This window comes from Sus scrofa, chromosome 13, assembly GCF_000003025.6.
Source record: "Sus scrofa isolate TJ Tabasco breed Duroc chromosome 13, Sscrofa11.1, whole genome shotgun sequence".
NCBI classification, from domain to species: Eukaryota; Metazoa; Chordata; class Mammalia; order Artiodactyla; family Suidae; genus Sus; species Sus scrofa.
Window position 1 is genome coordinate 59,615,874 of NC_010455.5, and position 27,102 is coordinate 59,642,975.

Below are 27,102 nucleotides of genomic sequence, written 5' to 3' on the forward strand. Positions count from 1 at the left end.
AGAAAGTAAACATTGTAAACAGTGGCTAAGAGTCTACAGAAGTTTGGCGTGCACCTGCTTCTCATAGGGGATCAGAAGGCACAGCACAAATCCAGTTACTCTCTACTGAAAATAACTCCTGTAAGGGCCCTGATTTATGGGTTGGAGTTTATGTGACCTTCTAGAATAACTTTAGAGGCAGAAAAGCAACTAGGTTCAAGAGGTACCAAACGGTGCCTTTCGCTGTTTCATCTGGACTGAACCAAATTAGTCTTATAGAGTCACTGATGTTAAGATGATGTAAGAGTGGCTTAAGTCAGGTTGTCACCAGTGTTTCTCAGTTTTTTCCTTTTCGAGTTAATAGTTCTGTCCAGTTGCTAAAACATGGCTTTAGAGGGAAATACTTCCTGACTGCCTGGGAGGTAGTAAATAAGCAGGAATTGATGTTAAAAAAACTCACCAGCTATAATGAAAAAAATAAAAAAATAAAAATCATTATATACATATATTAAAAAAAACCTGACATTTGTGAGATTCTCTGGAGTATGACTGATGTGCCTAAATGCATCCTCATGGCTGCAAAAAGCTGACCTGAGCCCCATCAGACCAATGTGTAAAGGAACAGTAATTGGCTAGTTCTTTTGTGGCACAGTGGGTTAAAGAACCAGCATTGTCACTGAATCAGCTTCGGTCACTGCTGTGGCGTGGGTTTGATCCCTGGCCTAGGAACTTCCACATGCTGAGGACATGGCCAAAAAATAAAAATTAAAAAAAAAAAAAAAAAAAAACAGTAAGTGGACTTTCAAGAAATGTTTTCTAACTAAAATTCAGATCTCTGGGAACCCATGTACCTATCACAGTCGAACTCAGGGGGTTTCTAAGGTTAAATGTAAAGCCAAACCCCAGCATCTAAATGATCTTGTGGCCAGCATCTCCTTCCTTCGAACCCTCACTACTGGTGTTTGAGACTCTCTGGCTATCAGAATTTTGAGTGCAAGAAAATAGAAATCCATGCAATATCTGATTTGGAGGCAAGGTGAATCTGAGTGCACAGAGATAAAGATATTATTGGAAGCAACAAAAAATGTTACTATATCCTCCGGGTATAACATGAGAGGGGAGGTGTGTGGGAGTTAGCAACTCAAACTGATTGTCAAGAGAGGTCAGAGAAAAATAGCTTTTCCATTGCGTCTACCTTGGTTCCCTTTTTTAAATGGCCTTAAAAACCTTTTCTGTAATGATACGGATAAGAGCCAGATAAGAGAAAAAACTTCCAACCTGGGTAGAGCTACCCATAGAATAACTTATGGGAACACGTTTATTTCTATTTTAAGATACACCAGAGCTGGTCTGCCTCTTCCCTTGGGGACAAAAGAATTCTGTTGCTGAAAATATAGCCTCTATTTAATTAGGATAATGTTCTGATCAGCAGTTTAAACACCAATAAATTAGACTAATAAATATTTAAATCAGTAATACTTGAATTTCTTAAATGATAGTGTACACTTCATTTCACAGAAAATAACATTAAATACCAACAGGAATTTGCAAACGCAGTCTAAAAGAAAATCTTGCCTAATCGGTTAATAAGGCCCATAAATTAATATGCCATTTTCAACCATAATCTTTCATTTTATCTCCCTCTAGCTCTGTCCTTGCAGCTTTTCTGCATATTGGAGAGAGGAGGCAGAAAGGCACTTCACTGCCCTGGAAGAGATTTTTGTATTTGAAACGAGTAAAGCTTGGAGTCTCAGCTCAGGCTTCCTTGATTCTCTGCTATCTACTTTATTTCATCTACTGCACCCAAATGGCAGCTAGAAAGGCCACCATTCCCTGAGAAAAAGGAAGGGACACTGGTCTAACACCTGCATTCCCTCTGCTCTTGCCTGTGACAAACACTTCTAAGAGCCCCAGACCATGTGAACATTTTGCTCAGAGGATAAACACTTGCTCTTTTTGTCATTTTGAAAGAGAGACCCAACTTCCCTAAAACAAAGTTGGTAAACATTCTGTAAGGTTGAATCTACACTTGGGCGGGGAGGGCAGCGAGAACATAGCTAACAGCAAACAGCACTGGGAAAGTACCATCTTCTCTCCACTGGCCACGTTCATGCCACTGCTTCATTTCCTCCTTCCTATTTGCCAACAGTGGGCTCAGACCTCCCTATCAATTTAATTCATTGAGGAGTTTGGAGAGGGACACTTTTCTCTTTGTGTTACTTTGCTTTTAAAGGCCATGAGAGGAGCATCTATTTAAAAAAAAAAAAAAAAAAGGTGGCGGGGGTGGGGAGGAGACCCAGGATGAGAAAACTGGTGAGGAAAAAAAAAAGATTATCTTGTCTTCTGGACTTTATCTGGTTAATAAAAGTCCAAAGACCAAAGGTTAACTCATCTCTTTCTTGATGGCATTAGACTGACGTGTTGAAATGTCACTCTGGAAAATTAATCAGTTCCAGAAAAAGATTTCCAGACCTTTCCTACAGGAGTAGGAGGGAGTGGATAAATTTAGTCTCACCTGTGGGTCTATTTAAAAAAAATGATTTTTATAAAAGGAAAGAGAAATTTAGGGCATCACTGAAAGGGTGTAGACGTGAATCTCAGAACAAAGTGTTACTTCTGGAAATTGCCATTAACTTTTCACCACTCTGTGGAAATTCTCTTTCTTCCCTGCCTCTTTGCCAAGGCCCCATAGTATGCTGGCAGAACATTTGATTGCTGTCCTGGGCCTCAGCACATCCCTCCTAGGAAGACCTCCTTGCCCCTGGCTAAGGGACATGAGGTTTGTCATTATGTCTCCCTCACACTCACCTTCTTGGCCAAGGTGGTCCCTTGTTAGAAGTGCCTTTAACTCTCTGCTAAGAGCTTTGCATGTTGGAATCTAGGAGAACTTGGGGGTCTTTGCTCTGGCTCTGTTGATGTTTTGTGTTTGTCTGCCAGCTAGTCTCCATCCCCCTCTTTATGGTTTCCAAGCCTTCTTTAAAACTGATTTCCTCCCATTTCAATGGTCTTAAATACAATGGCAGAAACAATGTACATACAGAGGATAAGTAGAAAAATAGAGGTATGACTTACAGAAACTTTAGACTCCAAACTGATTTTGAAATTGCTTTGAAGCAAACCACAGTCTTGGGACTCTTAAGCACAAGTCACTTTCGCAGCAGTTCCCTTCACAGGAATTCATGCTTGCATTGGATGAGGGATGTGGCATGGGGTCACTGATTGCATTCTAGTGCTGCTGAAATGTGTGGAGCAACACTGACCCCCGCAGTTCTAAAGTCATTTTTGCTCATTATCAGGACTAGAAATGACCATTTCCAAAAGACTTTAATCTTCATTTATTACCACCACATCCCCAGATGGCAGTGTCGAACCCATAATAGGCACCTATAAATATATGAGGAATGGATTAATGAATGTGGGCCCTGGTGGTACCCCAATATTCTCTCTTGAAATCTATAATAAATATTCTTTTGTAATTCTTTGCATACAATTACTTTTTTCTATTACCTATTAGTTATTCCTATTATTATCTGGAAAGAAGGGGCTGGACCATGTCTCACTCATCTCTGTATTTTCAGAACCTAGAAAAAATCCAGACACATAATAGGTATTCAAAAAGGAATTGACAAGTGGTGAATCTGTAGGACAATGTAGTCACTTCCTTGGACATTTGAATGTATTATTTCACTTCTGAGGGTCTTGCTCTTTCTCAGGTCCTCCAGGGCCCCCAGAGGCTGTGACCATAGATGAAATTACAGACACCACCGCTCAGCTCTCCTGGAGACCCGGGCCTGACAACCACAGCCCCATCACCATGTATGTCATTCAAGCCAGGACTCCATTCTCCGTGGGCTGGCAAGCAGTCAATACAGGTACCATGTTGGCTGCCTGATACTGGATTCTCATGGGTGGCCCCTGAAACAGGAGAACAGACACAGCTCTGGGGCAGAAGCCAAGGGGCATCATTCAGACACAGCTACAGATGAGACTGCCCTCAACCAAATATACTATCATTTATTAAATAGTTTTCTTTCTATTGATTCATGTTTGATTGTTTAATTGGTTCTAAGCTATAATGTCTGAAATGATAGTAGGTCTGTTGTATTTGTGATATTTTTTCTTAACATGTATTTTAAAATACATCAGTTGAAGTTTGCAGTGTGGCTTAGCTGTTTAAGAACCCAACATAGTGTCTGTGAGAATGCAGGTGTGATCCCTGGCTATGCTCAAGTGGGTTAAAGAGCTGGCATTGCTGCAAGCTGTGGCATAGGTTGTAGATTGCAGCTTGGATCCAGCATTGCTGTGGCTGTGGTGGAGGCCTGTAGCTGCAGTTCTGGCTTGACCCCTAGCCCTGGAACGGCCTATGTCACAGGTGCAGCCATAAAAATAAATGAATAAATAAATAAATAAACAGTTATAAAAATAAAATGCCTCATCTATCTGTGCATTACCCAGACTCATCTGTGTGCCACTAGTGGTACACTTTGGGGAACAGTGGATTATATTACTCTATAATCATGATCGTTGTAAAGTTTATATATTGCGTTCAAGAAACTAACATCTAAGGACTGCATGGAGCCTCTTGATTTGCTGCCCATTTTTTTAGATGGATAAACTTGGGCATGAAAAGGCATGAGATTTTATTAAATTAAAAAATAGTTGAGTTGGCCATACCACCTCTGCTCCTGTCAGTATCTCCATGTTGACCCATTTCATTATTTTATTTAGGTTTTATTTGAGGAAAAAATAGACAAACAAGTAGTTATTGCAAGCAAGTTATGCACTCCTCTAGCTTTTCCATGTTAGCTTATCAAAGCTGAGAAGTGGGTTTCTGTGTTTTCAGCTGAATCATTGACTTTCTTCTGAGTCACAGGAGTGTTTTAGAACGAAAGGATAGGAAAAATCCAGAAGTTAAGGAGATAGGAATTCTAGTCCTCACTCTGCTAATCAGCAGACTTCTGCACATCTTCACTTACCTCTTCTGTTAAATGGGTATAGTAAGAATGGTGTATGACCCAATACAGAGATTATTATAAAAATAATTACTTAAAAAAATAAAATGCTGTGTAAATATAATGAAGAAAAAGAGGAGGATTAAGATGCTGTTGCTTCTGATGGTTTACAAAAGAAAACAGCTTAAATGTGCTGAGCTCTTACTATGTGCTACATGCTCTGCTAAGTGATATTCTTAAATTTTCTCAGCTGTACTGAGGATAGATATTGTTGTCAGCCTGATGTTATGGTGAGGACACCAAGGCATGAAAAGGTTAGGCAACTTTCCCATGTTGTTTGGCTAGTAAGTGTGGATTCAGGATTAGAATCCAGGTTGTCTGACTCCAAAACCCACACTCTTCACCTTTGGAGGGTAGGACTATGTAAGTCTGCCCCTGAGGAGGCTAGAAGCCATTGAAGCCTAATCACAGGGGCCTCCGCTTTGTCACAGGGGATGTCCCTTCACATCTCCTTGGCCCCAAGGGAAATCTTTATAGTAATCAAATCAAAACTAAAAAGGTTGTGCAGTGAACACAGAAGCGAAGTCCAGAGCTCCATGGCATGTGGCCTCAAGCAATGGGCCATATCCTCTTCTGAAGGAGGCCTTTCCCAGACTCTGCTGGATGAATACTGTCAAATTCTCTCCTTTTTGTGTTCTTCATGGGCCAGCTCTTTTAGGTTTTCAGACTCTTTCTTTGATGTGTTAATATAGTTCATTGATAGTAGTTTTATGGATTTGTAACATTATTACCCTATTGTTATAATCAGTGATAAGAGCTTGGGCCATGTAGTCAAAGGTACAAATCCAGTGTGACCTTGATGAGTCACTTGACCTTTCTGTGGTATATTTCCCTCCTCTATAAAAATTAAAAGGTTAGTTTTATCTCATTCATAGGAGAGTTGTAAGAATTAAAGAATGTGTCCAGCCCTATTCTGTAAATGATGAAAATCATATGAGGTGATAACAACAGTTACTAGAGTCAAGTAGCTTTGGGCCTTGAAGGAGTATCTTTTGTGCTGTATCTGCTGGTGTCTGGTTGGAGTCTATTCATTTGGCATAGAGAGTTCTGGGATGACCTCCCTGCAAGGCTGTTTATGCAGCTAACCTTCAGACCAGTAGCAATGCCCTGAACACAGTAATGGAGGTGATTATGGATAGAAGTTCCTATCTCTCTAACATGAATTCCTATGAAACATCACCACCTTTCTGATGTTTTTCAGTCCCAGAAATCATTGATGGGAAGACATTCACAGCAACTGTTGTGGGTTTGAACCCTTGGGTGGAATATGAGTTCCGCACAGTCGCAGCCAACGTGATTGGGATTGGGGAGCCTAGCCGGCCCTCTGAGAAGCGGAGGACAGAAGAGGCCCGTGAGTAGCACCCAGAACCCAGAGGGTCTGGTTCAACAGCTCTTGGTCCTTAGGGAATGGCTTTGACTCTCCCTGCCATCAGCCTAAATGAGGCTCTGTATTAGCACACCCTTCCTTGGAAGGACTGTCATCATCAGAAATCAGGCCAGTAGATGCTCAGTTTAACCACCAGGGCATCACTTTTTTGTTGTTTTTATTTTTATGTTTATAAATTTTTTATTGAAATATAGTTGATGTACGGCATAAGTTATAGGTATGCACTCTGATGATTCATAAGTTTTAAGGGTTAGACTCCATTTATAGGTCATTATAAAATATTCGCTATATTGTGTTGTATAGTATATCCTTGTGCTTATTTTGTACATAATAGTTTGTGCCTCTTACTCCCCTGCCCATATATTGCCCCTCCTTTTCCTTCTCCACTCCTTGCTGGTAACCACCTGTTTGGTTTGTTCTCTCTCTCTCTGAGTCCCAGCAGTGAGTTTTCATCCAGAGTTATGTTCTTCCTCTTCACTGGGTTCCCTGGTACAGGGAGAGACTCTCTGCTTAGTTCCCTCAAATGCCACATCTTTCTTCATTGGCTGTTTTGCCACCAAGACTTTCCTACCAGAGTTGCTACTTTTTTAAAATGCATACCCACACTTCAGAGGAAATCACCCCCCAAAATCACTAGTGAGAAAGAATAACTTCTTCAGAAATGTTCAGTAAGATGTTCTTAGGGTTTAAACCCTCCCCCAAAGCTAAGGTTAAGAACATCCTGCTAATTCATACCACCCCAGTTGGCAATTTACGATCAGTTTCTGTGTACATAGCTTGAGTGAGCACGGGGAGAGAACAACATATCACATAAATTTTATCTGCCTCTTTTGTACTTTTACTTCTCCCATGAAGAGGGGAGGGCCAGGTGTGGGTCTCTCTAGACTTCCCAGCTGCCAAAAGGCCAAATGTTCATTGAAGGAAGAGTAAAATTCCAGAGCAAATGGGAACTCTGACCCTACTCTTGAACAAAAAATCACTTGGATCTATTTCTTTGGCTTTATCCAAGGGGACATACTCAGTCACCAAATCTGTGCCTCAATCAGATATTTTAAGATTCTGTCTAGAGTTCTTCATTTACATGAGGATGATATAGCTAATCCCCATGCTTTTTCTCCCCTCCAGAATTATAATTTAATTAATTCCTCAGAAATCCCAAGGAGGAAGCTAGCATAATTTCCCCTCTTTTACAGAGAAAACTGGGGATCAAAGAGTTTAAGCACAGTGAGCCAGGGATCAACCTCTGTCCACCACTTCCTTCAACACCCAGCTCAAAACTCACCTTCCTCCGAGAAGCCACTAGCCCAGCCCTGCTCTGAGCAGCCTGCTACTTGAGAACACCACTGCACTTCTCCATTCTGTCTGTGCCCTACTGTTGTTGATTGTGACACCGCTGTGTAATCATTCTGCATGTGCTCCCTCCCTCCGCCTAGATTGTAAGCTCTGCAAGGGCAGAGTATGTATTGTCTCTCCTTTGTGTCCTGCCATGTGGTTAATAAACACCTACCCAAGTATTAGAACCAGAACCTCTGTCCTTTCCTCATCCCCCTGAATCTTGGCCTCTAGGGATGGAGCTGAAGCATCGTTCAGTCATGTCAGATAAGGTGTACTTTATTGAATGGGAAACAGGTAATAGCAATTTCCTTGGTAACTTTCAATTCCTCAAGCTGATGCTTCAGGCTCCTTAGCCATACCATTTCTGATCCCAGAAGTCAAAGCTGCACGCATCAGAGTGTTTGTGAGTCACCTCAGCCAGGCAACCTTCCTGGCCCTCATGGGCCTTTGCCACCTGACACGACCTGTTTTTTTTGTCTCCTGAACAGTCCCTGAAGTCACCCCAGCTAACGTCAGTGGTGGTGGAGGCAGCAAATCTGAACTGGTTATAACCTGGGAGGTAAATGAATCATGGAAGAAAAGGAGCGTACATTAGTCTAGGCTATTTTATTATTTGTCTCTGTGTTAAACATACCTAGGAAGTTTTTGCCTCTGTTTTTAACAGCTAAAATCCATTTGAGAGCAAACACTTCCTCTCATAACATTAATGGGCAGCTGGAAAAGAGGGTGCTTTCCATTAGTTGTTAAGTTGTAATTTACTTCATCACAGGAAAAAGCAATCATGACGGGGAAGACAAAACAAGAAAAAAGAACATATGTAATATATATGTGGCACAGGAAGAAGATTCATATTAGATGGTACATGTTGGAAATGTTAAGTTTTAGATCAACTGTCCAGGGTCTTTCACAGCCCTTTCCAACATTTTCAGAGCTAGGTCTCCTCCATCAGGAATCCAGGCTCTCTACTGCAGGTATCCTTGATTTTTAACCCTGCTTCAATCCCCCCTCAATATCTAAGGCAGACTAGTGATGAGGCCCAAATTGATGACTCTTGACAAAGCCCACAATAAGACAGGTGGGGAAGAATGTAGAGAAGAGGTGAATGGTGGGATAAAACCGTGTAGGATTTGAATCCAACTACTGCAATCACTGAAGACCTCCTGCCTTCCTTCCCAGACGGTTCCGAGGAATTACAGAATGGCAGAGGCTTTGGTTACGTGGTGGCCTTCCGGCCCTATGGCAAAATGATCTGGATGCTGACCGTGCTGGCCTCTGCTGACGCCTCCAGATACGTGTTCAGGAATGAGAGTGTGCGTCCCTTCTCTCCCTTTGAGGTTAAAGTGGGTGTCTACAACAACAAAGGAGAAGGCCCTTTCAGTCCCACCACGGTGGTATATTCTGCAGAAGAAGGTATGGCTGGCTTATGCTGCCTAGATGTCTGCTATTTCTTCAATGCTGAAATATTGATTTTAAGACATACAATCGATTTAGCACTTTGTCCATAAATTGAAGGCATAGCCTGATTCAAGAAAAGTGTAATGTGGAAAGTCTCTTGCATTATTTACCACCAATCTCTTAGAAAGACAGCAACTGCACAATGTATACAAACAAATGGTTATCCATTCATTCCATTGCCGAGAACCAAAATCACCAGTACCATGCAAGATATCTATCTATTTACATATTATATTATATTACTTTTTAACAGAATTGTATTTTATTGTACACCTTTATTTCAATATCAAAATATAATGTGCATTTCTCTCACCACTTTTCTTCTTCTTTTTTTTTTTTTTTTTTGTATTTTTGCCATTTTTGGGCCACTCCTGTGGCATATGGCAGTTCCCAGGCTAGGAGTTGAATCGGAGCTGTAGCCGCTAGCCTACTCGGGATCTGAGCCGCATCTGCAACCTACACCACAGCTCACACCAACGCCGGATCCTTAACCCACTGAGCAAGGCGAGGGATCAAACCCACAACCTCATGGTTCCTAGTCGGATTCGTTAACAACTGAGCCACGACGGGAACTCCCATCCACTTTTCTTCTTATCATCATATGGTATTCATAAATTATTCCATTATTAAAGGAAAGAGTAAGTCACAAAGCAGTGACATCCACAAAGTTATCATATTCACAAGTTCTCACTCAGTTTTACTGCCTCTATGCTATCCTGCTCTCAAAATGCCTTTCACATGATCTTCATCACCGCTGGATTTCACCTTCATTGTTTCAGAGGTGATGTTCTGAATGAGCCCACAGTAAAATATTTAAAAATTAAGTGATTGATTTAGAGTAAGTGAAGGTGCAGTAAGTTGTCCCACCCCCACCCCCGATAGAGAAGTCAGCCCCTTAGACTCAGTGGCCTCCATGGTCCAGCTCCTGCCTCTCTTTTCTACCTCACTCCTGCCGTTCGTCCCTGCATATTCCACGCTCCAACCACAGCCAAAGGACTTGCAATCATCTCAATAAGCTTGAGCCCCTAGCACATGCTTCCACTTCTCTTAATGTTCCCTGTCCTACCCACCTTGTCATTTCATGGTCATCCTTCAAAATTCACCTCAAACAACCAAGGCCTTCTCATTTCACCAGGCCAGCTGAGGGAGGTGCTTCTCTTTTCCCTTGTATCTTAACATTCCTCTGTTATAATTCTTATCTCAATGTATTATAAATTTTGAATTTTAGTTTGATATACTCTTTAAGGTTACTTTCTTGAGTGCCAGCTATTATTTTTTACTTTTGTGTTGCCAGTGTCTAAATATGTATGATACACAGACCTTTAACAAATCCTAAATGAAGTAACACATACATAGAATCATAAAAATAGACAAAACCTTAGTGGTCTCCATGTCCTACATTTTCTGGAATGTCATGTGCATCCCAGAGGGAGTACCCAAGGTAACTGTAAATGGTACTAGATGAACTTTTAAGAATAAATAATTGTAATATTTATATACAGATTTGAATTATGTCAGGAAAAACACAGCTATCAAATCAAAACCGGGATTTCATGAATATTATGGTCCATGACATTCCTAGGTTTTTCTTTAGGAAAGACCACTGAAAGCTAAATCTTTTTTTTAACTCTCTTTAATGGCTACACCCACCATATGGAAGTTCCTGGGCTAGGGGTTGAATCGGAGCTGTAGCTGCAGGCCTGTGCCAAAGCCACAGTAACTCGGGATCCAAGCTGTATCTGCAACCTGTACTGCAGCTAACAGCAGAGCCATATCCTTAACCCACTGAGTGAGGCCAGGGACTGAACCCACATCCTCACAGAGACAGTGTTGGGTTATCAACCCACTGAGCCACAATGGGAACTCCAAAAAAATCTTACCATATAAAAATGGCAAAAATCTGGCAAAAATAACTGAAATTTGGTGGACAGTCTTGGTCCAGACTCTACTGTGCAAGTGAGGATGCTAAGGCCCAGAAATCATAAAGACTTGTACAAGACCACATAGGGGAATGTTCAGAACTGAACTGTTGTCTGGCACTCCTGAAATACAGTCATGTCAGTTGACTCTCCTTTTTCTTTCTTCCCATTTTCATAACCAGTGACTGGAACAGTGACCTGTGACAGATGCTAATTAAGAATGATGTATGTTAAATAAATGGCTGACAGTGAGAACTTGTTGCTTAAACTTAAGTGCCCTGGTTACCTTCCTTCTACCTGCTCCCAAAGTTAGAAGCCAAAGACTTTGAACAAGTCTCTTCATCACCATCTCCATCACCACCCCCCTCCAAACTGTTAATCATGGCTCATCTATAAAATGAGTGTTTGGGTCATAATCATTAAGGACTCTTCTATAATCAAGGATTCTTTGCACTTCTAATGCCAGTTTCTCAATGTCTATTCTGATACAGCTGATTGAGTAATACATTTTTCCATATACACCTGCAGAACCCAGCAAGCCACCAGCCAGCATTTTCGCCAGAAGTCTTTCTGCAACAGACATTGAAGTTTTCTGGGCCTCCCCCATGGAGAAGAATAGAGGACGGATACAAGGGTATGAGGTAAGCAAGAGATAGGTGCCTTGGTTTTGGGAAAGGGTCCTACCTCTCACTAAGAACCTTCTAGACATATTCTGATGAAGAAAAGACCTAGAGTCCCATTTAGAGGCATTTGTGTTAGAGAATAGTGATTTCTTAGAGGAGCATGCATGGAAGAACTGAGCATTCTGCTATGAGAGGACCCCTCTCTGTGGCACTCTCCAAAGACATCTGTCAAAATCCATGGAGGTGTAAGCATGTATAAGACAGTTAGCAGAATTAGCTCTGGCTACTGATACACCCAGGATCATTTTGGCTCACAACAAGTAGGGGAAAGAGGGAGACATAGCTAACAATGGCTGTGCCCATTTACATCTCACTATGAAGCAAGAACAAAGCAGGGTGTGGCAGGGGCGGTTTTTTTTTTGTTTGTTTGTTTGTTTTTTGTCTTTTTAGGGCCACACCCATAGCATATGAAAGTTCCCAGCTCCGACTGGAGCTGCAGCTGCCGGCCTACACTACAGCCACAGCAATACCAGATCTGACTGCCTCTGTGACTTACCCCACAGCTCATGGCAACACCAGAGCCTTAACTCACTGAGTGAGACAGAGAAGCCTTTTTTATTGCGGACAATTTCTCAGTAAATCCAAAGCTCTTGGTTCTGAAAGCTTTGCTTGTACTTGCTATACAGAAAATTAACTCTGTCATCAGAATCTTGTATTTAAGAAAAAAAAAATCACCTGATAACATTGGAAATATCAAGGTCTTCCCTTTTGTTTTCCCCCACCTCAGGTTAAGTATTGGAGACACGAAGACAAGGAAGAAAATGCTAGAAAAATACGAACAGTAGGAAATCAGACCTCAACAAAATCACCAACTTGAAAGGCAGCGCTCTGTATCATTTAGCTGTCAAGGCCTATAATTCTGCTGGGACAGGCCCTTCCAGTGCCACGGTCAACGTGACAACCAGAAAACCACGTGAGAACACCCTTGCTCAGAAATATTTTAGGAATTCATTAAACATACTCCAAATTCTGTTCCCATTCCTCCCTCCCTGTGATCATTTGCATACTAATTGGTATCATTATGGAGATTCAGATTTACCTTAGCATTTTAACTGAACCTTTCTGAATACCATGCAAAATTCATTGCTCCAGACGACAGAAAGATAAATGTTTTCTCCCCACTGGGGAAGGGCTACTTCTTTTAGCTATAAACGTTAGGCGACCAACTGAATCTTTTTCCATTTGCGCTGCCGTATCTCGTCAGATTTTAGTGACCTTGAAGACACATATTAGTGCAATAGCCCGTTAAATTGCCTCTACTCTCGAATTCTCAAATATCTAGGAAGGAGATATTCCTCAGAATCCATTGAGACTTAATAATCTGTGACTTCGTATATCTTAATTTTTTTATAGCGCCAAGTCAACCCCCTGGAAACATCATATGGAATTCATCGGACTCCAAAATTATCCTGAATTGGGATCAAGTGAAGGCCCTGGATAATGAGTCGGAAGTAAAAGGATACAAAGTGGGTAATTTCTTTTTTGCAAAAGCACCTAATCCTGCTGTTAGTGGGGACAGACTGTTCACATGAGTCTTATGAACCTTCTTCTCATCTCCCCTGATGATGGTCTCAGAGCCTTTTTCCAAATCTCTACTGAAGAGTGGTTTAGTCTGAGTTTTATAAATGGTCCATGACAGCTGGCCACGATTTAGAGAATCACCTAAATTCTGGGCTTAGGCAGAGTCAATCAGAAATAGTAAAAGACCCTGTGGTCGGGTCACCAAAAAATCATGAAGAACCACGATTTTAACATTTCCCGTGTCTGCTTTGTTTTGTTCTGGTTTTAATTAGATGTTTAAATCAACAGTAGTGACTTCTCAGCATTACTCAGGATCAGTCTTTTTTGTCCACATTCCTATTGTTAGGGACATTTATATAGATACAAAGAAGCCAGGATTTTTTTAGGAAATTCATTTGCCTGATCCCATAAATGTTAGCCTGACTTTAAAGTATGTCACCCTGGTCCCACAATTAAAAGGCATTATAAATATCTTTTTTAATTTTACTGTTAAACAACATTTGAGGCAATGCAACACGGGACCAAACAGAACCAGTCTGCAAGATGAATTAAGCCTGCAGACTGCCAGGTTGTGGCATTTTTGCATGGAGGTATTGCGATAGCATTTTGACAGTGCTGGCAGGCATGAGTTACAGAAAGCAGGGCTATTGGAGAGCGCTTAGTAAAGTCAGGACTGGGGTGGGAAGTTGAGAGTTGGTGGTAGAGCTTTGGGTGATACGTTAGTGAGGGATTCAGAAACCCTCCCTGCTATGGACAATTTTCCTTCATCTATGTGGCACCATGATTTGTGTTCTGCCAGCAGAGAAATATTCCTTGAGAACTCATCTGATTTTAACTCATTTTTAAAATCAAACTTTTCTGGAAGGGTCTTCTAGAGTAGAGCAAAACCCATCAAGTTTTGGTCCTTTAATCACTATATGACTTTAGGTAAATCATTTAACCCCTCTGGGACTCATTTCTCTGTTACTGAAGGAGAAATCTTCTAGTATCTCCATTGTTCTCTGAGCCTTTGCATCCCTCTTCCAACTCTCTGGGGCTGCCTCCTCTTACATCCACATCCTTAACCAACCACTCATCTTTGGGGCCTGAGATCAGAAGCCCTCCCCAATGGCCAGAGCTCTCTCTGTTTGTCAGATCTTGAAAAGTCCTTTCCATATCCTTGGGTAATTGTAATTGGCTGATGACTTACTGTGAATCCCCAGACTGCGGGCCCCAAGAGCAGTGTTCCTGAATCATCACCCTGACTTCTCCAGCCAAGGGTACATTCACCACGGTTTTAGAAGGGAGCCCTCATTTCCAGAACTCCTAAATCATTAGTCTCTTAATGAGATATCATGGTAAGGAGTTCATCATATCAGTTTTATACAGGACAGGAGAAATATGGGCTTGGGAAGGATGGAGTATGGAATGAGGAAAGAGTAGACTCAAACGAAGCAAAGAAAGCAAACAGGAGTGCAGAAAGCCCTTGCAATATTGGGTTCTGGTCCAGGCTAACACTGTGAGGACTTTGATCACAACAGGAAAGAGATGCACATGTGATCTGACTGAATTAATTTAACCAAACCAAGGGAGAGGATTAAAAAAAACAAAAAACAAAAAAGTCTTTTCCCCTGCTTCTGGTGTTGCTCAGTAGAATAGACAGGAAAAAAACACACACAAAAAAATGTAGAAAGTTTCAGCTCATATTGAAGCTTGTGCTGAAATAAAATGGAAAGGCAGGGAGCTACCTAAAGTATTTCAGGGACCCAGGAAAAATGTTAGCTGAGCAAGAGATCCTGGGATAAGATTCAGCCAAAGCCCTTCATTTTACAGATGTGAAAACCAAAGGCCCTCAAGGAAGGTAACTTGGAGGGCCCTCAGCTCTCATGGGGTGGGGATCTATAGGCAAGCAGAAGTTTGCTTCAGTGAACTGAGCCTGAAAGATTATAGTATTTTTAGAAGAAAAATTGGTAAATGAGTATCATTGAGTTGCCACTTCTTCGTCTTCCTGCCCCCGTTCAGAAACTCTCACAGGAGCTTGTCTTGGTAGTACATTGCTAAGAAGGCCCTTCATTTATATATATATGTATATATATATATATATACATATATATATAATTTTTAACTCAGCAGACACTTTTGCAGACATCTAGGAGATTCACTTGAGTCGCACAGAATTGGGTGGGTGTGGCAGGATAAAACAGTGCAAGACCAAGATGGAGTAATTCGCCTACCAGAAGAGCTTCATGTAGGATTGGAGAAATATTTTATTTCTATAGAACTGGAATAAAACATTGGAACAAGTTATATCTGAACAAGACAGAATCTTTCCAGGTAAAAGCAGCAGGTCAGATGATATAAGCAATTACTGGGGGGTAAAAAGACCCCAAATGTATATATTTAATATATTCATCACAAGGGCTCAATCACAGACTTAATTTAAAAAACAGAAACAAAAAATGACACCACAGGTTAAGATACAGAGTCCTATCAAGAAATCAAGGAAAGGACAGATAGGAGAAACTAAAAATACAACACAAGGAGAGGCATGGATTTAGGCATTTTCCCCCAAATATGGTTTTTCATATTGATTCATTATATTTTATAGATCTACAGTATATCTATAAAAAATCCAGTGGCACCTCTGAGTTGGGTATTTCATGCCTTAGGAAGCATCTCTGATGGGAGGGTATCAAGTGTGTAAAATGTTGCAGAAACCACATGTGCTAACAGTAGAAGAAAGAGAAGGAGCAACACAGTTACCCCAGGTGGAAGTGAAGGGCCCTTTCTGGGTTCTTCTTGATTTCCAGTTCGTTTCAATTCCTTCCTTTCTCTTGAGGGCTGGGACTGGTGGAACCAGACTCTCTGCACATCCCCATTTAGATTCCCAAGGAATCTCTCCGTAACTGGTTAGAGATATTGAAATGCTACATATACAATGTAAATTTAGGGATAGAGAGTTTTTTAAAAATTATATGTATATTTTTTTACCTAAATCATTTAGATTTGTGAGATTTCTGCTTGAGTAAACAGTCTCAAAAAGAAGTTGGCTTTAGAAGGTTTAAGGCCAAAAATATTCCTTCAGCACAAATTGTCAAAGTACTTTATGACACTTGAGCTAAAAAGAGAATGTCTAGTTTCAGTATCACAAACTAAACTGTCTACAGAGCCAGGTAGGTTTACATAAATGGATTAAGTTAAATTAATCCTTTTAGCAAATACTGTCAATATAAGTGCCAAACACTGTTCAAATTCGTTTTACCTTTATAATAATCCATGAAGTAGGTGTAGTTATTAGGCTCAGTTTTATAGATAAAGAACTCATGGCACAGAGTTTAGTAACTTGGTATTCTTCACATAGCTGGTATTTTTCACTGATTTATTGAGATACAATTGATATATAACATTGTGAAGGCTTAGGTATACAATATGATGATCTGATATATTTATAGATGACAAAATGAGCATTTGCTAACACCTCAAACCCATCATATAATTACTATTTCTTTTTGTGGAGAGGAAACGTTTTATATATCTACTCTCTTAGCAACATTCAAGCCTATGTTACAGTGTTATTAACACAGCTAGTATGTTGAAGACCTGGGATCTGAATACAGACACTGTGGATTCATAGTCCCTTCTTTTAGCCACTTATGCCTGCCAGCAATAAACAAATAGATCAAGTGGTAAGAAAGTGCTACCAAGATAAATAACTCAGAGTGAGGTGAATAGACAGTGCCGTGGGATAGACAGGAGAGATATTATATTAAATAAAGCCCAGGAAAAGCCTCTTTTGAGGTGTGAAATTTTAGTTGGGCCATGAAAAAAAGGAAGAATAAGATAGGTAGCTTTGTGGGAAAGAGTGTTCTGAGAGTAGTAAATAGGATGTGCAAAGATCCTGAAGTAGGCACATGCCATTGTGATTCAATGGGAAGAGTTGGAGACTGTTGACAAACTACAGAGTCTGTGCTTATACAGAATAGACAGTAACGTCTCAGCTCCAGCCACTTGTTGTCAGACAGGAATGTAGACTGGTATACCTACTGTATAGGTATAATTTTTAGTAGAACTCACAATTATATCATGTATAGTTTTTCTTGCTTTTTATTTATTTGTTTTTATTGTTGTTGTTGTCTTTTTTAATGCTGCACCTGCAGAATATGGAAGTTCCCAGGCTAGGAGTCGAATTGGAGGTGCACCTGCTGGCCTACACCACAGGCACAGCATTGCCAGATCCCAGCCATGTCTGCGACCTACACCACAGCTCACAGCAATTCCAGATCCTTAACCCACTGAGTGGGGCCAGGGATCGAACCTGAATCCTTATGGATACTAGTCAGGTTTGTTACCACTGAGCCACAACAGCAACTCCATTTCTTTGTTTTTAAATGTTGGTATCTAAAAAAAAAAAAAAAAAAAAAAAAGGAAACCCACTAAGGGCCCAGTAATTAAAGTATGCAGACCAAGTATGCCCACTAGCTTTCTACTGTATAATTCCTTTCTTTTGTAGTCATGAAGACAGAAAACGGAGAGGAGAAGCAATTTGCCCATAGTCACACAGATGGTGGCCAACCTGGTCTTAGTTAAGAATATAGGCTGTGAACCCAGACTGCCTGGGTTTGAATGCTAGGTTCCCCACTTATTGACCATGAGAATCTGGGAGAATTGCTGGACATCTTCAGGTCTAAGATTCCTTGTCTTTAAAATCAGAATAATATCCTACTGAATAGCATTGAGAACTATGTCTAGATACTCATGTTGCAACAGAAGAAAGGGTGGGGGAAAAACTGTAATTGTAATGTATACATGTAAGGATAACCTGACCCCCTTGCTGTACAGTGGGAAAATTTAAAAAAATAAATAAAAAATAATAATAAAATCAGAATAATAGTCATGCCTACCTAGAGGTAATCTGTGTTAGCATGTAGAATATACAGTGTGAACACGTAAGCATGCCCATGATGTTGGATGTTATGATCATTATTCTTACAAATTCATTCTTTCTCCTTGACTTCCACCCTGGATTATACGAAATGCAAGTGTAGTCTTTCAGTCAATCAGCTGAACCAGGAGTTTGATGTAAATAAAGGTTTTACAAGCCTTTATTTAGGTGCCACTGCCGTCCCCAGTGTTACAAGACTGATAAACAGTGCTGATAAAAAGGGCATTTTTTTTCCTGGAAGTGTTTCTTTTGGATTTATATTGGAAACGTTGAATTCTCTGTGCTCTGGCAAGGACCAGAAGTAAATCAAAGAAGCAATTTTTTCCTCAAAGCCAGATGTGCCCTTGCATCCCATCAGCCAGCTCATGTTCCTGAAGGGCCGTGATGAGATGCTTTGACATCTCGAATGTTCCTGAGGATTTATTTGGGCCTGATGGTTACTGAGGGGATGCTGCATTTGATACAACTGACGCTTCTGAGAAGGAGGTGGGCTGCTTATGAATCTCCATCTTAAGGAAATTGTGTTTTCAACCTTGTATTACAGAGACGTAAATAAAGGTGATGAAATGCCAGGGAACAAATGGGATCTAAACCATTTTAAGGGAATTTTATGAATTTTGCTTGTGTTTGGTTTTTCTTACAACGGTAGAGTGACCTGTGTCTCTAACCTCAGCAGATCCAAATTGATAGTGGGTCTCGGGGAAAGATGAGTCAGGATTGTGGTTCTCAAAGTGTGGTGCCTGGGCCAGAGGGTAGTGGTTTTACCTGGGAACTTGTTAGAAATGCAGATGTTCAAATCCCACCTGAAACCTACTAAATCAGAAACTCTGGGGTAGGGCCCAATGGTCTGTGTTTTCATAAGCCCTCCAGGTGGATTCTGATGCATTCTCAGCATTGAGAACCCTGATCATTAGCATGATTCCCAGTCCACATGGACATCATCTGAAGATCTTTTTGTTTTAAAAAGTACCGAGGCCTGGACCCTTCCTCCATGGGGATTGAGTCAAGAGAGCTGCACAGGGGCTAGAGCAGGACTTCTCACCTCCTCACTGTTGTCACTTCAAGCCAGATAGTTTTCTGTTGTGGGAACCATCCTCTGTGTTACAGGATGTTTCATAGCATCCCTGGTCCCCACCCACTCACACCACCCATTGTGCAACCACGGATATCTGCAGACATTGCCAAATGCCCACTGGGGCACAAAATTGCTCCTCCACACTCCCACCCTGGTTGAGAGCCAGTGGGATAGAGCACCAGTATTTTTTCAAGCTCCCCAAATGCTTCCAACACAGAGCCAAGACCCAGAACCACTCATCTCACCCAACCATATTTTTTTCATTGTCAAGAGAAAGACTGGGTGATTGTGACTTAGGAGTAATGGGCTTAGGAACCCTCATCTTGCCAATTCACCAGCTCTGTGACATCTCTGGGCCTCAGTTTCCTCATCTGTGGAAAGGAATAGTAGTGCCTGATTAACAGATTGTTGTGACAGTTCAACATGGTTGTGTCAATAAAGTGCCTAGCTCAGAGTACACTTCAGAAAGCAGTTGCAGGATAGTTTTCATCATGAGTGTTATATCCAGAAAGGTAGACGCACCTCTCCAGGCCTTTATCTTTTGCTCCTGATTGGATCTGGTGATGACCTGAGTTGGCAGCACCAGATAGTGAATGTGTTTTCTGGAGAGCTAGCTGACCATCTCACCAAGTGAACTACCAGCCTAGACTCTGACGCAGCAGTGACCAGGAAAGGAAAAAAAATGCATGAGTGCACTGATGGAATACACACACTTCTAGTGTGAAGGTGGCTGCCACCTGACAGCACTCTTTTCTTTGTAGCTCAAAAAGGGTCCCAGTGGGAAGAAAAAAGGGATTACTTCCCTTGCCCTTCAGACATCCTCTCCCTGTGCTGAAATGTCATCTCTCCAAAGGACTCATGATAGTGATAACTTATCATGCCTGTCTTCGTGCTTATAACCTTTGCCAAGCATGTGTGTATCTCTTGTTCCTTTTAAGCCTTCAGAGACACTTTTTCTTCCATGGTTCCTTTGAGTCCCTCGTTATAGTCCATCCTGTGAAATCCTGAAGACTTTCCAGAAAAGTGGGTATTATTGTCCCCACTTTTCAGATGAGGAGATGAGGCTCAGACAGGGAAAGTAAGTGGACCGTGGTCACACAGCAGCTAACTCTATTGTGATGCCAAAGGCCCTCATGTGTAACTGAGCTCTGTACATCTGCCTTTTCCAGGTGTGTTAATGAGCTTCCAGAGGTTATGTGAGACCACACAGCATGTTGTTAGAGTCATGCTACCCCTGCGGCCATGCTTCAGGAGACTTTAAACTCTTTTCTCATCATGAGATAAGTGGTAGCTATAGACACGCTATAAATGAGCCTTCCAAGTGCATGTGGGCAGCTTGACAACCTTGGTATCCCTTAATTTCATGGTGCCCAGAGGTGAAAACGAATGAATGTTCCATCTTTGGGTCCCCCATGAGGACAACAGGTGACACCTGTTCTTTCTGTATTGGCAGGTCTTGTATAGATGGAACAGACAAAGCAGCACATCTGTCATTGAAACAAATAAGACATCGGTGGAGCTTTCTTTGCCCTTTGATGAAGATTATATAATAGAAATTAAGCCATTCAGTGATGGGGGAGATGGCAGCAGCAGTGAACAAATTCGAATTCCAAAGATATCAAGTAAGAATGTCTTTTTTTTTCCCTCCTTTCTCTCTATCTGCCTTATCTCCTAAGTTCCCTTATGAGTCAGGGCTTGGATGAAATTAGGCCCCCTAAAAAAAGGCTTGTAATAAAAATATCTTATAATAATAATATGCCCCTTCCTTAGACAGCTGATGTTTGCTGATCACGAGTAGTTTTGTACAAAAGACAGTTTGACTAGTTTTGACTGATTTAATCAGGATTTAATCACTTGGCCATCAAAAATGAGGTTAAAGCAGCCCCGGATCTGTTACTCAGATTTTTTCCTGTGGATCTATCTGGTTTGCATCTACAATGACCCCAAGGTTATAGCCTAGAAAGTTAAAATCATAATTCAGGAGCAACAGGCAAAGGGTGTTTTTTAAATGCCTGAAGCCTATCTCTAGATACAAAGTAATTTAATGTCTTTGGCTGAAAATATTTTGAACTTGGCACTCTTTATTTTGAATGTGTATATGTAACATATGTGCCTAAATGAACATGTCTGCATACAGCCAAGATTTTCTTTTACGGCATATGGAGTTCTCCGGGCCAGGGATCAGATCTGAACCACAGTTGTGACCTACACCACAGCTGCAGCAATACCAGATCCTTTAACCCACCTGTGCCATGTTGGGGCACAAACCTACGTCCTGGTGCTGTAGAAATACCACTGATCCCAGAGCTCCACAGTGGGAACTCTTGAGGGTTTTTTTTTGTTTTTCAGGTTTTTTTTTTTTTTTTGAGCCAAATACATTTAACCCTGTTTTACAAATATCTCAGCAGCGTATTATTTGTGCTTGTTGTTGTATGATTTTATTTACTTGAAATTAAAAAAAAAGAATGGATAAATCCATAGATGCAGATTTTTTTTTTTTTTTCCTTTTTGGCCATGCCTGTAGCACATGGAAGTTCTTGGGATTGAACCCATGCCACAGCAGTGACAATGCCAGATCTGTAACCCACTGCATCACCTGGGAACTCCTATAGAGGCAGATTAGTGGCCAGTAGTGACTGACCAGTAGTGTGAATTGTGGCTTAATGGGCACTGGATTTCCATGTGGGGTGATGAAAAAGTTCTGGAACTAGATACTAGTACTAGTTGCACAACACTGGAGTGCATTTAGTACCACTGAAATGTACACTTAAAATTGGTTAAAATGATAACTTTTATGTCTTGTGTGTTACCATAATAATAAAAACAATAATAAGATTGCTTTTAGATATCTAACTGTATATTTTCATGGGCCTTTGGATTTAACAGTCTGGAGATTAGGGGTTCAGTGAAGGCTGCAGTTGTGAACTATCAAGCTATCAGTGGACATGAGATATTTTAAATTGTGGAAAATCCTCACCACAGAACCCTGAGCTTCAGCCCCTCTGCTAAGGATCCATCATGTTATTTTTCAGTTAAGGAAAGAGTCTAAGATTCTTGCTGATAACAAGTCATAGTGAAGCATCCACTAAGCCATTGTAACTGCATCTGTAAAATGTGGATGCCTCAAATAAGAAAAGATGTTCACTGGTCACCCTTCTTCTGAATAAGCACTTGTTAATGTTAGTGAATAGAACAGGACTTCAGGTGGGAAGCTGAGGCTGCACTGAGACATGCTCTGAATTCAGGAGTGATTTGCCAGTAACCAGGTTCCCAGTTCCTATTTACTGCACTTTTTTTTTTTTTTTTTAACATACACGCACTAAAGGCATTTTTGTCTTTGGAAACACTGGGGAGAACTGGCTTCTATATCAGAGTTTAGAGGGCTCTAACTGCTGTTGAAAGGGACCAGATTTATGGTGAGATGTGGAAGTAATCTCTAGGCCATGAAAAACACAAGATAGAAGTTTGTTTGGGTTGAATTTATCTCACTTTCTCAAAATTTGACTTCACACTCATTTATCATTTCCAGGATCTTTTTTTTAAGACCAACTGATGATTCTTGGTTTAATTCATTACAATAACATATTTAAGCAATTTTTATTAGTATAATTATTAGCTGACAAAGATGTAACTGTGAGCAAAACATGATCTCTTTCTCAAGAGATTTTCCATTTTATTGGTCTCACAGTCTTTAAGAAACTTCAAATGACAGTTGGTAACTTCTTACTGTGAAAAATGTTAAGCTGTGTAATAAAAAGTTTTAAAAGGATTGAGGTTTTTTTTGTTGTTGTTAGTAAAAAAATTAGTATATTTAGATAGATGTGAATTGGAATCCCATTTTAGCTCTTTACTAACTGGGTTATGTTAGACTTCTCTGGACCCCAATTTCCTTATGTGTTAAATGGTGTGATAACCACACCAGGTGTTTGTAGGGTTTTTGCAGGAATGAACTGTGATATTGCTCTGTGCCCAGCACAAAGCTTGTGTTCAAAAGGGAACATCAATTTTTATTTTGCTCTGTCATTGGTAGATCATAATATTTATCAGTCATGTTACCAGTCATCTTGAAGTCTCTTCCCATGTTAGATGTGGACACAGTCCTTTTACAGATGCTTAAATAGAGGTCCAGAGATGTCCACAACCTGCTCCCAGCTTCATATCTAGGGGATCATAGAACTGAGACTAAAAAAGAGGCAACAAGAGATGGTCATTGCCAGTAGGATCCATCTGTTTCTTTCGTTTCGAAAACCCTAGGGCCGCACCTTCCTTTGTAGCCAGGATGCGCATAAGCTGAGTGAATTTATTCTCTTTGCAGACGCCTATGCACGAGGAGCGGGGCCGTCCACGTCAAACGCATGTGCGCTGTCAGCCATCAGCACCATCATGATCTCCCTAACGGCCAGGTCCAGTTTATGACAAAAGTTATCTAAAGGACTTGCTGTTTATAATATAAGCAACATTTAGCTAGTTGTTTTGAAGACACCCAGTACTAAGTAATATTGTTGTTCAAGTACATCTTATTACTGGAAAAAAAAAATGTTTTTTGCTTCTTTAGGAATGGCATTCTACAGTACTTCCTCAAAGCAAATCTAGCTTTGTCTGAAGTTTCTTTGGAAACTCTGCAATGCACTGAAGACATCTGTAATACGATGTTACCAAAGCAGTTTACATATGTCCTTATATGCATATTTTTATTATATATTTAGTGTTTTATAGAATTTTTTAAAGTTAACATGAAATGTAGATATTAATTTTTTTCCTCTGCTGTAAAATGCGATGGGCAACACAATCATACAGTTATGATTTGAAAATGTTTCCTTTAAAGACAGATTTGGAAACTCATCTTGGTACATAAATCACAAATTACCTGTACAGTTGTGCAAGGAGCTAGTGGCAGAACAACTGAAGACTTGGTCTGTAACTCAAGGCTTCTAAAGGTGAAGGACTCTTGGGACGGCTGCTGCCCTGAGTTAGGTCATTTTGCCATGTACAATGTGTTTTCTTGCCCCATTGTGGATTTTGTTGTTCAACACAACTTGAGATGGTTTCAGGAATGGATGCAATCTCAACCTAGACTAACTTCCTGAGAGGTACCTTGTGCAATATTCCCATCCCTGAATTTAGCATTGTATGGTAAGACTTTCTTTTCCCTGGACTAAGTTAGCATTGTCTTGTAGTAGCATTATCTTAGACATTACATTTGAAGTTACATACCCTGTAGTATCATAGACCAAAAGTTACTATAGTCAACCAAGTCCTTCAAAGGATAAAAGATAATTTTACTATCTTTAAATGTATCGGTTTTGAATGTACATTTTACAAAAAAAAGTAATTCTCTATGGATGGATTCATACCTTTACAAAATTTCTTAGGTGTATCGCTTTAATATTAGAGCCCTTCTTTTGAATCAAAATTATGTATGGAGTCTGCCAGATTTCTCCTTTTTCAGCAAATAGTGGCCACAAAGAATTTTCTTCATGATTCTATGAAAGAGCTTTAGTACAATGGTATGGTTTCTTGATGATTCTCCTCTTTTGCAATAGGTAGCTTCATTGCTTTCTAAGCTTTATCTTCTACATCTTAAAAATCACACATTGGAAAATGACAATATCAACAAAACCGTATTCTTATGAAAAGAACTATTTGTTATAATGGGGGAGGTTTTGTAAGCTGACACTAGTGGAACAGTACATATAAAAGGCAATGAAATTTTCTATAAAAATTTTCACATGTAAACACGCTGCCACCTTCTTTCTCAGAGAGCTCAAATTTGCCTGTAATTTTGTCATTTTTGCTTACAAATAAGTTAACTTTTCAACCTTCTAACTATATTTATCCAATAAAGTCATAATCAGGATTTCCACTTGTGTAAAAAGTCAGGGTGGTAACTGGGGAAAAAAAATATTGTCAGTATTTCAAGCTGTGTTCCTTTCTTAGTTTGATATGGTTACTTCTATGTTATAAAACAAAATTTTAAATCATATGCAAAAAAATCAACAAAATAATAAAATGAATAAAAAAATGGCACCCCAGGTAGTTCCCAACCCCAGTGTAAATGATATTTACCAGTGATCTAGCATATGTAATCTTTTTTTAAAGGTATTGTTAATAAATATTCTGTCATTTGTAAAGATACTTGTCTTTTGGGAGCATTTTTCCTGCCTGCCTGTCAGGGAATTTTTTAGCTCACCCTGGGCTAGTTATAATTTAAGATCACAGAGGGACTCAGAAGTCTCTGGCCATGATCCAAAGCTAGATGACCCTGAGCTATTCCTTTGGAATTGATAACCCTGAAGACACCACTGATCCTCTTTGGCAGTAGAGAGGGACAAAATCCACAAATAAATATCCTGAAGAACAAACTTGAATCTATCCTCTTGATTAGTTAAGTCTTTTCTATATTTAATCTCAGGATATCTGTTGTGATAAGGTTCCCCCTGACCCCACCATTGCTAAAAGGATAAAAGCTAAATTTGAGGTCCCTCTTAAATCTGGAGATAGCTTAACTTTGGACTCAGCCACACTGAGCCCTCACTGGCCCCTGAACACTGCTTGCTTTTGATCTTACCTCTGTGCCTTTTGGGCATATGGCTGCCCCTTCCTGAAATACACCCCTCTCTTTCTTGTCACTTGAATCCCCCCACTGTCCCAGAGTAGCTCCAGCCCCAGCTCATCTGTGAAGCCCTTCCACACTCCAGTCCTTGGTGACATCCTTCCTCAGAATTAGCTGCAAGCCCTGTCGATATCCCTCATTTAGTAATTAATCAGGTACGACTTTTGGAAATCTCTTGTACTGTTACCTTGCATTTTTAACTTAATTCCTGTATTGTTACTTAATTCTCCTTGTATGTATGCCTTGTCTTCCCAACTAGATTGTAAGCTCCTTGAGGGCAGGGACTTTGGTCTTATCTTCCATGTACTCTCCATAGTGCCTAGCACCGTGCCTTGCAATAAATAATCATTGATTAATTGATCGAAGGGGTCTTTGAAGTAGCATTTTGCATCAGTTGCCCGCCTGTGTGCCCTAGTAAACAAACCAGGGGAAACCATATGACTATTTTGCGAGGCGATGGAAAATATCAGAAAGCCTAGCTTCTGACTTGAAGCCTTGAAAGAGTCATTTAATCTCTCAGTTTCATCATCTGATCAGTGAAGCCCTGGATTAGCTGAGTCTGACCAAGCTCAAGGGCTCAAGGTATTATTTTTTTCTGGCGTCTTTTTTTTTTTCATTTTTAAAATTTTAGTGAAGTATAGTCTATTAATTTCTGCTGTACAACAAAGTGAATCAGTTATACATATACACATATATGGAATGAATGGTCAACAGAGACCTGCTGTATAGCACAGGGACCTCTACTTGATATTCTGGGATAACCTATATGAGAAAAGAATATGAAAAAAGCTTGAGTATTTCTAGAAGTGCTCCATAGGTACCCTCACCCAAATGTGTCTGATTTGCTAGTTTCCGTGGTTGTTGCAGGTTAGGTTCACTGGTTGCCAGCAACAGAAACAACTTCTGGCTAACAATCTGAGCAAACAAAAAGGAAAGACCTAGGTTAGATCACATGAGCCCTGGAGATGCTGAATGCCCAAGCCTTGGTGAAGGTAAGAGCTAGCCCCCTCTGAGGATCAAGCCTGCAGGAATTTTGCAAAGTCTGTTTGGGAAGCTCTTGTGGGGGTGAATCAGCTCTTTCTGATTTTGGTGCTACTCTGTTCAGTATTCCAATGCTGAGTTTGATCTGTTCAATCTGTGTCATACTGCCAGAGCATCTTGATCTTGCACTCATAGGAGAGAGTTTGTTAAAGGAAAATTGT

General features: G+C 40.4%; 1 protein-coding gene across 1 annotated transcript in view; it reads left to right on the forward strand.

Moving 5' to 3' along the window:
• CNTN4 (contactin 4) overlaps positions 1-26,261 on the forward strand; it is a 999,482-nt gene extending 973,221 nt beyond the window's left edge. The window contains 10 exon segments of the mRNA XM_021070955.1: positions 3,693-3,851; positions 6,193-6,342; positions 8,202-8,272; positions 8,901-9,123; positions 11,616-11,728; positions 12,498-12,567; positions 12,570-12,683; positions 13,124-13,236; positions 20,741-20,909; positions 23,603-26,261. Of these exon segments, the coding sequence (XP_020926614.1) occupies positions 3,693-3,851; positions 6,193-6,342; positions 8,202-8,272; positions 8,901-9,123; positions 11,616-11,728; positions 12,498-12,567; positions 12,570-12,683; positions 13,124-13,236; positions 20,741-20,909; positions 23,603-23,703 (1,283 nt within the window). The 3' untranslated portion in view covers positions 23,704-26,261.